At 37.2% G+C, this 12,010-nt stretch overlaps 1 protein-coding gene across 3 annotated transcripts in view; it reads left to right on the top strand.

Annotated features, from left to right (window-relative positions):
- The window catches only part of TNKS (tankyrase), a 227,012-nt gene that overhangs the window by 156,349 nt on the left and 58,653 nt on the right, over positions 1-12,010 (top strand). For all 3 annotated transcript variants that reach the window (XR_002523692.2, XM_031669351.1, XM_003902438.5), the window contains exon 12: positions 9,539-9,710. Coding sequence is in view for 2 of the 3 variants with exons in the window: in XM_031669351.1 (XP_031525211.1) it covers positions 9,539-9,710 (172 nt within the window). In the remaining variant the exon portion in view is untranslated. The remainder of the gene's footprint in view (positions 1-9,538; positions 9,711-12,010) is intronic.

Here is a 12,010-nt window from a genome sequence, read left to right as displayed (position 1 = left end):
CAGAGCGAGACTCCATCTCAAAAAAAAAAAAAAATTGTATGCTTTCAAATTTGTAATGATAATTTTCTCACCCTCTACACTAAAGAAATATGACATATTTAATAATTTTTATTGGCATTTTCTGAATGGTATAGTCTGAAACTTTGTCAAGCACTTAAGAGAGGAAAGAAGCAAACTGGTTGTTTTTTAGAGGTGACTTGAAATTGTAGATTTTTTCATGCTCAAGAATGTATATTTCAAAACTGTAGTCTCCAAGGTAGGGTACAGACTCCCTATGGAGCATACAAGATGCCCTATTGGAAAAATCCTAGCATTTCAATTTATAATATTTTTATTTAAGAATAAGGAAATTAATATTTACCAATATTGAATACAAAGATGATGCCGGCACTCTCACTAGGTCCATGTGTCAGCCAGTCTGACTCATGTCAGATATCAAGGGTTCCTGAAGAAGAGTGGGACTTGTTAGTATCCAGGGACTGACAGTGGCAAACTCACTCATTTGTTCCCTTTCAGCATATTTTGGCATAGTGGACTTTACATGTGTCCAAATGAGTTGAATTTATGGATATTATCCTAAATGGTAGAACTTTTATAAATATCATACTTGATCAGAGAAGTGACCCTGACAAGGGACACAGGGAGTGTGACCCTGACACGGTTTTGTAGCATAAAAAGGTGGTCTGGTTATTTTGTGAAGTAGTATTTTAAGGCGTTGTCATAGTTGTGCTCTTTTTAATGAAAATAAAAGGGTTCAAAATTTGCTAATAGTTCTCTGAGGACAAATGACCATGACTTGTATATGGATACCCTTTAAAAATGAAACATAATCAGATCCTTAAAGGTAAAAGTTGCACACTTTAGGTGAATGATAAAGTAACTGCTTTTTAAAAACAAACTTTAAAAAATGAAGAGAACATTTTGAAAATAGATTTTTAGAAAATGTTCACTGTTCTGTGATTTTGCTGAAAAATGATATAAATGAATCACCCACCTGTCATATCTACATAATTTTAAAAACACAAAAACAGAATTTTCTAACCTGTTCAAAAGTCTTCCTTAATTTGGGTTTAGGGTAGATTTTGAATCTATTCAAAACATTGTAAGGCAACATTTCCTAATAACTTTGCAAGAACATCAGTAAAGATGGAATTTTACTACAGAATTTCAATGAAAACCTTAGCATAATTAGTAAATTACATTAAAAATAAGCATTGTGATTGAGTAGGCATAGTTAATAATGCATTTATTTCATTGGCTCCATATATCTGTATGAAATCTTTTCAACTAATACAGCCATTCAAACTAATTATCAAAAATGAACTTAGAGCCATGTGTGGTGGCCCGTAATCACTCCTGTAATCCCAGAGCTTTAGGAGGCAAAGGCAGGAGGATTCCTTGAGGCCAGGAGTTCGACACCAGCCTAGGCAACATAGCAAGACACTATCTCTACAACAAAGTAAAAAATTAGCCAGTTGTGGTGGTGTGCACCTATAGTCCTAGCCACTCGGGAGGCTGAGGCAGGAGGATCACTTGATCCCAGGAGTTTGAGGCTGCAGTGAGATATGATCATACCACTGCACTTCAGCCTGGGCAACAGAGCAAGACTCTGTCTCTAAAGAAAAGAAAAATAAAATGAACCTAAAATTAAACCCTCAAATTCCTAATATCACAATTTTTATAATTTTTTTTTAATGTTTAAACTATAGTCAGTGGGTATTTTCTAGCATTAGTAATTAAAATATGTTTTGGACGGGCGCCATAGCCTATGCCTTAATTCCAGCACTTTGGGAGGCCGAGGCAGGAGGATCGCTTGAGCCCAGGATTTTGAGACCAGCTGGGCAACATAGGCCGACCCTATCTCTACAAATAATAAAAAAAAATTAGCCAAATGTGGTGGCGCATGCCTGTAGTCTCAGCCACTCAGGAGGCTGAGGTGGGAAAATCACTTGAGCCTAGGAGGTCGAGGCTGCAGTGAGCTGTGATCATGCCACTACACTCTAGCCTGGGTGACAAAGCAGTACTGTATCTCAAAAAATAATAATCATAAAATCTTTTTAAATTTTTAATTACTTCATCTCTTTCTCATCCTTCATAAATTCTCTTTGTATAAGTTTTATAATAGTGTAGCACTTCTTGGTTATAATTTACAAAGAAATTCATATACATATATTAAGTGTTCTCAAAGCTTTTTTACCTGGAGGGTGTGTGATTTAAAAATTTGGATATCACTGCTTTGTTTTTAATTTATGAAATCAAGACAAAGTGAGATAAAAGGGAACAGAGTTCTACAGATGTATTACCTATTTTGTAGGTACGACTACTGCATTATTATGTAAGTAACATCTTGTTGCTCTTTCAAGCAGAAAATACTAAGCTAAGTGAACTTTCTGCTGCACTTAACGAGTTCTGTACATTTATCATTGACCTGTTTTTGTAAATATCTAATGACATTTATAATGCTCCTGAAAAATTTGGAATAATGCCTTTCATTTTGGGAAAATAGTATCTATTTATTGTCTCCCATCAGGCAGTTTATTTTATAAAGGTTCAATGAAAAATAACATTATTTTATGACTTGTTCTAGTCAGCCTTTCTCCAGGTCTGTGGTTCTCACTCTTTCTTTGCCCTTCATGTGCACAATGCATTTTCATCAGTAACATCTTAGTTCATCAGTAGGGCATGAATAATTGTGAACAGCCCTGTCAATGATGTAGAAGAACTTCTAGACTTGTGTGTTCACCCTATTCTTTCCACTATAGTTCAGCTACATTGATAACACTTGCTAGTGGGCACTTAAAAAAGAGGAAAGGTATATTTAATCAGAGTTATGAACCCATAGATATCAATTGCTATCAGTAGATATCAAATGCCATAACAACTCCTATTTACTTTTTCCACCATCCCAAGGCAGGATGTTGTTCCTCATGGTTGGTGTATCCGGTGATTAATGTGTTTGTAAAAATCTACCTGTAAGAAACTCATTTAGCTATTGTTGGGCTCCCATTTTTGCTTGTATAGTATTTCTTTCTGAGGAAATCATGGTTTCTGTATGATTTTCAGGTAACTCATGGTTTCCATCTGATTCTAGAAGCACCATCTGAACAAGCAGCACCAGTTTTTAATTAGGATTCAGCCGTCTTCCACTGCTTTGCCACCCTGCTGCCTTCCCCTACTCCTGATAAGTCAATTTCTCAGGCAAGGCAGAAGAATTTGGGATGAAGACCTAATTACCATTAAGTAATTTGTCTTACATTGACAGAACTTAGTAATATTTTTATAAATCAAAGCATTCTTTTGCCCAAAGCCTGATAATACATACAAACTTCAGGTTTGCTGTTAAACTAAATGTATGCCATACATAACCTAGACAAGCATGCTTTTGAGTTTAGAGTCCTCCACTTTCTAGTTTTATGACCTTGGACTAAATTTCCCTGAGTCTCAATTGACTAATCAGTGATATGTGAAGCAACCTCCCTACAGGTTTGTTTTTTTTTTCAATCAAATGAGCGTATGTATATAAATATGTAGTATAGTGCTTAACACACAGATAATGTTTTGGTTATTTGTGAATATGAGCAATTTTTTCCACATTTGTCTTTTCAAACATGTATGTACTGTGTATTTCCCTTTAATTATCTAAATTTTGTAAGACACATATCTAATCCCTTCATAATTGGGTTTGATCCACTAACTCAATAAATATTGGCATGCAAAATAATCAAGACTGTACTAGACACTGTGGGAAAAACCAGTTTGAAAGTTAATGCAGTTACCAAACTTGACTTCAGTCCCGAATCAATTTAGCAGCATTAGTAATGAAGAAGGAAGAGAAAGATAAAAGCCACTTATGAAGGAATAATTGTATTACCTGGAAATGAATTGGGTGTTAGAGTGGACTTTGAACATGGTGGTGCAATTAATGGAAGTAAGAAAGCTACAGAGAAACACTGGTTTCCTATGCCATGATAATGATTTTCTACTTGAAGTTGATATTATAGAAAGACATTTAATAAAACCAGCAGTTGGAAAGACAACATTAAAGTATAAAAGAGTTTAAGATTAGAAAGATCTACTGATAATTGACATAGTGATTCTATATTTTGGGAGTGAGTAGGGTCCCTGGTAGAGAAAGCATGGAAAGAAGAGAGTTAAGGAAAGATCATTTGAGGATTGCCCATGTTTATGGAGCAGTGGTGGGAAGAGAAAGCTGGAAGTTCTGTCACACTGTCTGTGGAGTACAGGGGGAGTATGAAGAAGGAGCAGGTGACCAGTGCCATAGAGAGAAATCAAGGCAGACTGGGGCGTTTACTTAGACAGTTTTTATATGAGGGCTTTGGTAGCTTTTGAAGGAGAAATTCTAGCGAGATAGAGGTAGAGATGTATATCAGTTAGGGTCTTGGCAATAAACTGCACACTTAAAGTGGGCAATTTGATGAAAGTTTAATAAAGGAATTATATACAAACGTGGGCAAGGTTCAAGGAAAGCAGCAAGGAATGAGGTTGTACTAGCAGCAAAGGGGGAGGTGTGATCATCTCTGGTCTGAAGGGACAAGGGAAGGGAGGTTCTTGGCACTGGAAGATGGTAGCTATATGGAAAAGGCCACCTGGCAGCACCTGTAGCCTTTGATCATAGGATGTATCTAATCTTATTCTTCATTGTCCTGCTGTCCTCTATCTCCTCCCAGTGCCCCCCGTCTCCTCCCAGTGCCCCCCATCTCCTCCCAGTGCCCATGGCCAAATTCATCAAAACAGTGAAGACCAAAAGAGTCTGTTGATGTGGTTCATAGAAGTGATTTTTCTCAGGACCCAGAGCAAGGTGGAGGATGGCTGTGGCTCTAGAGGGGGAAGGGGGCAATATTCAGCAAAACATTAGAAAACAAATTGCTAGTAAGGAAAGGAGAGTTATAAGAACATTTGAGCATTAACCAATTCATCTGAAAAATCCTCATTTACTAGGAGTAAACTTTTGTACCTTAAAAAAAAATCAATAATTTATTATCCTCTGCTTTTTGGGAGTACTATAGAGTCTAAATAGGAAAGACATGAAGATTTTTATCCTCCATGTAGCAATTTTTTCTTTATTATGGTTAGTCTGCCCTAGCATTCTGCATTCTATCACTAGTGAATTGTCTGCTCTCATTATTAAGAAAACTTATGCCCCAACTGCATATGGTATTCAAGAAGTTTAATTCATAAATGCATTTTTTCATATATAAAGCAGGGCTATTTTGTCATTATGTGTATCTGTTAAATACGTGAAACATGAAGGAATTTTTTGACAGTTCATGTTCGTGTGTGTTAATTTGACAGATTTATTTACATTGTGTTTAAGAAGATATTGTGACATAATAATTGACATTTAATAGGCTTATTTCTCACATTTAGAAGCAATCACGAGTCTTTGCTCACTTGGGGAGATGTGTCAGCCCATTATAAGAGTTTTATTAATGCTTTTCTAGAGGTAGATTGATAAGTAGATTATTAGCCCAAAGACGTTAAAGTACTTTTAAAGATACTATAGATCTTAAGTATCTTTTACAGTGCAAATAATATCTGAGGTTTCATCATACCAAAATAAAATCCAAAGGGGCAAGTGTCCCAGAGACATTTTAGTTCTCAGTAACAAAACAACTCAATCTAGATTAAACACAAATGGAAATCTATTTTATACTAATATAAATGTATATTAATATAAATGTGTTTATTACTTCTGTGAGAAACCCATATGGTTATCTCCCAGAAATAATATGTAAGAATTGTAGCTGAGATTCACAAAAGACCAGAACAAGGAATTTAGAAACTGTTAGGTACATTGGCTGCAATTCTCTATGCCTCTCTCTCCCTGTTTCTCCCTCTTTCCCCACTTCTGTGTCTCTGTCGCTCCCTGTCTCTGTCTCTCTTTCTCTGAGGTTGCATGGTTTCTTTTCTCTGCCAGTGTTTGTTCATCTGCTTCATTCTTCTTTCTGCAGACTGGATTTTTCTGTATTATTTCTCTGTGGCCTAAATGTGGTCTTTTACAACCCATACTTTATGTGTCCTTGGCTTAGAAGTATACCACCTGCATCTGATAGGGTCTGTCCCGTCTCGGGGATGAAAAAGGGATAATTATGAATAAGACTCACTGTTGAGTACGGGCATTCATTGGATTGGCACCCTCTAGTCTAATCAGTTTTGCTCAGTTTCTTATTTCTTAAGGCATGTGAGCAAGATTAGTACCCCTTGAAACAAGCAAAGATAATCTATGGTATTATAATATATATATATGTAAATCTTTTCAGGGAATTTGATTGTTTCTTTTAAATTTCCACACGAATGTTTACAAATAGTACACCCAAGTTCAGCTAGCAAATTGAAATCTAGTTCCATACTCTGTAGTGAGTTCACAACACATTAAAGGATTAAAAAGCATTTCAAGTAAAATACTGATTACTATGTCAGTATTCTGTTTAACAATTAAAATTGTGTTCATTTGTCTCTTTCATTCCTCACAGGAAGTGCTTTAACTATGCATACCACCGATGATAATGATGAATACTTGTAAAACACCTGTAGAAACATTAGGATCAATTTAAATTATATTTTGATTACAGATAAAACAAATTCATTTTCAATATTAAGCAATTCTATAAACACTGGCATTTACCCTTCTTCCTCAATTTCCAGTGAAGGAGGAATGCATTTTGGTTAGATAGAGAACATTTTAGTAGTTCCTAATGTTTGTTCAATATACGGAACAGTATGTCAGAAGTAGTATTTTTTATCACCAGAAGTTATTAATTTGTTGCTCTTGTGAGTCATTCACTTACCAACCATTTTCAAATATCTGTTTATACAAGGCATGGTACTTACTGCTAGGAGGATATATAAAGTTTGAATTTGATCAATATCCTTCTCTTAAGGAACTTAAAATCTAACAATTGTCTAACATAGTCTATTTGACTACTATATGAACTGGAAAGTAGTATATATAGTAAGACAAGTATAGATCGATTTATATTCAGAGGAATAAACAGTTATTTCTATTGGTGGTGGCAGCCTGGGGAAGATTGGAGAAATTTCATGAAGAAAATAGAATTTCAGCTAGGAATGTTCAGGAATTAAATACATAAATATATATAGACAAAATACAAACAATACGTTTTCAGTAAGGACTGAAAATCGGGGAAGTAAAGAGGTTTGTTTATTAAACAGTCAGAAGTCATGATTAGTTAGTCCAAAAGGTACAGAAAATGGAAACAATGAAAAGCAAGATCTTCGTATTCTCAGTTGGAGAGTTTGGACTTGGTTCTCATAATACTTGGAGAACCTGTCATTTGTTCTTCTATCACAGATATATTAATGCCTGTTAATTTTTTTATTTGTTCACTTTTACTTTCAATGTGTCATGGTTTGGGGAAAAAAATGCAATGTCACTCTAGCTAAAGAATACAGACTGTTTTCAACTCTCAGCTTACTTGAAATCGCTTTTAGGTTGAGACAAACACATGTTCACAGTTAAAGGTGTAAGTACAGATGTCACAGAACAGTTTGTGATTAATTACCAAATGAGTGATGTAGACAATGATAGCTTTAAGTTTGGGAGAAGTGACCTCAGGATTAGCTGTTTGAGACTAGGCTGTTGACACTGAGTAGAATATTGAAGGATTCCCCTCAGCCATTTTCTTGTGGTCTGCTTGCTGGTTTCCAGAACTGTTGTGGCATTTTTTGAATCATAATTTCATGTCCTAAAAATTTTGGGCCAAATGTCATTGTGATTTTATATAGTTTTACTCAGTTATTCATCTTCTGGGAAGTCATTTTTGCTACTCAGATAGAAATAAAAATACATACACTAAGGTTGCAGTCTCTAGATACAAGAAAAAGTGGGAATATGTTTTGCCTCCAGAACTGCCAGACATCCATTATTCTGACTCCTGAATGGATAGGTCAAGCCAGTCTTAAGCATTTAATTACTACAGTTGAGGTGTAACATTAAATGTAGCAGTCTCTTTATTTGAGACAGTTTCTGTAACCTGGTGAAAATAATCACTTTAGTGCTGAACGTAAAGTATTTTTGGTGACATCAAATCATGTTCCCATGCTTTAACAAGCTGGATTGGGAGTTCCCATAACTATAATAGAATAAGTTAGTATGTTTCTTACCCAGTTTCCAGAAAAATGTTGATGATTTGAATGTTCACAATTTTAGGTTTTTCTTCTGTGCTGAAGAAGTAACAAAGAAATCAAAACTCCAGTTAGTTTGGCAGCTTGTGTTTTCCACTGATAAATGCTAAAGGCTGTGCTTTTTTGTTGCTATGTATCAGCAGTCATTTTTCTTCTGGCAAATGTGAGAGTTAAATATATTAGTATTTCATGGGAGTTTTGTGAAAGACCATCAACAATTTATATGAACCCTTTCCTGAGTAAGTACAACAGCCTTACTGGTAGTGATGAAAGATGCGACAGGGGGACCAGTTGTCTAATACCCTTTCTTTTCTTAATCTTATATTTGATGGGTGTACACAAATGCTTTAAATAATCAATCAGCATATAATTGAGAATTTACTGTGTACCTTTAGCAGGACCTTTCTAGAGGACCCGGAAAGTCTGTAACATGCACTTATATTCTCAATAACCTTAGTTTAACTCAAACAAAAACTACCCCAGTATTAAATTTTATAAGACAGTTAAGTGCTAAATTGACATAGATGTTCAGAAAAGGAGTAATCAAAGTCTTCAAGAAATCAAGGAAGACTTCTTGGAGATGAGGAGACTTACACTGGATCTCAGAAGCCAGAAAGGCAGAAAGAAGGGTTTCTCTGAAAAGAGCAGCAAGCACATGAACATGGACTTTGGTCTGACTGGAGTAGAGGATGCTGATTAGGGTCTGCTGGAAGATAAGATGAGTCAGGTTTGACCAGGTTAAGAACATGATCCCAGTGTTTCACATTGTCTTAAGCAGTCTCACAATTAGCTAAATGATTCTTCTTCCTGTGTGTAACTCTTCAAAGCTTTAAAAAGGAGTGTTTGAATCCTCAAATCATTTTTTTGATTAAATGTGCTTGTAATTCAGTTAAGATAGTATAATTAGCTTTATTATCTAAATTAGAAAAGAAATATAATCAACTACTTTGAGAGTCTTCGCTTACATATTCTGTTGTCTTTATATTCTGGGGAAAAGTTTGGTAAAATCCATTCATTCAGAAGAATTTGGTGAGCGTCTTCATTGTGGCAAGCAGTAAATACCAGACCAGAGTTGCTCCCTCCATAGACCTTACAGTCTAGTAGTTGAAGGGAGTAGCAGGAAATGAGAAATAGTCAGGAAAATGGTCATTCAAGGAAGAGACGGTATGTTGTAATTTTCAGTAAGGTGATCAGGGAAGGGTAACTAAAAAGAAGATAGTTCTTCAGAATCAGTGAGCAAAAGTTAATAATATCTATGAGACTTTTTAAAAGCTTTGAAAGTTGATTGTTTTCATACGAATGTATTTTCTAAGATGTAAAAGGAAACTAAACTAGATGCTCAATTCCATGTGCCCACCGAATGGTTTTTCAGATGAATGCACTGGACACCCTTGGTCAGACTGCTTTGCATAGAGCCGCCCTAGCAGGCCACCTGCAGACCTGCCGCCTTCTGCTGAGTTACGGCTCTGACCCCTCCATCATCTCCTTACAAGGCTTCACAGCAGCACAGATGGGCAATGAAGCAGTGCAGCAGATTCTGAGTGGTGAGTTAAAATAGACCAACAGGGCTTTTTATGTTTTCCATTCCTGCTGAAATACACAGACAAACTTTGCAGTGTTTACTTTGCCTGTAGTTTTTCTCATGCCTTTTCTTGCAATTTAGCCTGTGGCCTTCCCCATCTCCCTTTTTAGGTAGGGTAAGGTAGGTGTCATGGGAAGGAAGCAAATACAGCTTTTAATTTTTTTAGGTTTAAATTGAAAACCTGACTCATGAGTGTTCTGATCAAAGATGATTTAAAACTCATATAAACAGTGTGGAATTATGGTAGCTATAAAATCTATCAAATAGAGAAAATTATAAATCATTCATATGGTAATGACATTTAATTAACTGTTCTTACCTGTGTAATGTTCTGACATACTTTTAAAATTCTTCATGACACTATTATAAAATTATCTTTTCTTTTTCTGGCCTTAATATATTTATAGGCCTGGCGTGGTGGCTCACGCCTGTAATCCCAGCACTTTGAGAGGCCGAGGCGGGCAGATCACGAGGTCAGGAGATCAAGACCGTCCTGGCCAACATGATGAAACCCTGTCTCTACTAAAAATAGAAAAATTAGCTGGGCGTGGTGGCACATGCCTGTAGCCCCAGCTACTTGGGAGGCTGAGGTAGGAGAATCGCTTGAACCCGGGAGACGGAGGTTGCAGTGAGCCGAGATCATGCCACTGCACTCCAACCAGGGTGACAGAGCAAGACTCTGTCTCAAAAAATAAATAAATAAATACATAAATAATAAAAATACGTATATATAAAATCTTGCCAAATGTTTCAGTGTCTGCCTGGTATGGTGTTAGATATTTTAAACATAAACTGGTAAGAAAATAGATATTGGCTTCCTAAGTCCCAAAACTAGAGGAAGTAACACAGTCTACCTGCTGACAAAATGATGAACTATAATCAAAAGAAATTTAGTGTAATTCACCTCTTTCCTAACCGTTTAATTTTGTCTGTGAATTATATCTGCTGTGGAATGAAATGACAAACCTGAAGAGTAAAATGTAGAAGGCTGTAGACTAGGAATCAGAAGTTCTGGTTACTTTTTTCTACCTACAGTCTGGTAGTTCTTAACTCTATCAGGTGCAGTGCCCGCTTTTTATAAAGAATGTCTTATGACATCTTCTTTAATATTCACAAGTGAAATTCATAGATAGTATGACCTAACTGTATAGGGACCTTTCCAGAAATCATAAATGCCCTAACTAGGCTGGGCGCAGTGGCTCACGTCTGTTATCCCAGCACTTTGGGAGGATGAGGCAGGTGGATCACGAGGTCAGAGTTCGAGACCAGCTTGGCCAACATGGTGAAACCCCCATCTCTACTAAAAGTAAAAAAATTAGCCAGGTGTGGTGGCGCGTGCCTGTAATCCCAGCTACTTGGGAGCTTGAGGCAGGAGAATCGTTGGAACCCGGGAGGCGGAGGTTGCAGTGAGCCAAGATCGCGCCACTGCGCTCCAGCCAGCCTGGGCAACAGAGCGAGACTCCATCTCAAAAAAAAAAAAAAAAAAAGGCCGGGCGCGGTGGCTCAAGCCTGTAATCCCAGCACTTTGGGAGGCCGAGACGGGCGGATCACGAGGTCAGGAGATCGAGTCCTGGCTAACACGGTGAAACCCCGTCTCTACTAAAAATACAAAAACTTAGCCGGGCGAGGTGGCAGGCGCCTGTAGTCCCAGCTACTCGGGAGGCTAAGGCAGGAGAATGGCGTAACCCCGGGAGGCGGAGCTTGCAGTGAGCTGAGATCCGGCCACTGCACCCCAGCCTGGGTGACAGAGCGAGACTCCGTCTCAAAAAAAAAAAAAAAAGCCCTAACTATAATATAAAGGGAAAATTACAATAAGTTACAATAAAATAATTTATAATTCTTATGTAAATAGATTGGACGTGACTGTATTAGAAGACAAAACATGACCCCACAAATTTCTACAAGGACCCCAAGAAATACAGGCCAGTCAGTTCGCTGGGCGTGCTGGCGGGCTCCTGTAGTCCCATCTACTTGGGAGGCTAAGGCGGGAGAATTACGTGAACCTGGGAGGCGGAACTTGCAGTGAGCTGAGATCGCGCCACTGCACTCCAGCCTGAGCGACAGAGCGAGACTCCGTCTCAAAAAAAAGAAAGAAATACAGCCCAGTCGAGAATCACTGCTATATGATGCAACAGGGACCCTTCCAGAGCTTGTAGAGATCATGATATGTGTTTGTTATTATAGGTAGATCAGAGCTAAATAGCATAATAAAACTAATTGTACAACATTGTGAAAACTATTGATGAGGATTTATTTTCCTCA

The sequence above is a fragment of the Papio anubis genome, chromosome 8 (genome assembly GCF_008728515.1).
Source record: "Papio anubis isolate 15944 chromosome 8, Panubis1.0, whole genome shotgun sequence".
NCBI lineage: Eukaryota > Metazoa > Chordata > Mammalia > Primates > Cercopithecidae > Papio > Papio anubis.
This window is presented reverse-complemented; position numbering and strand designations above follow the sequence as displayed.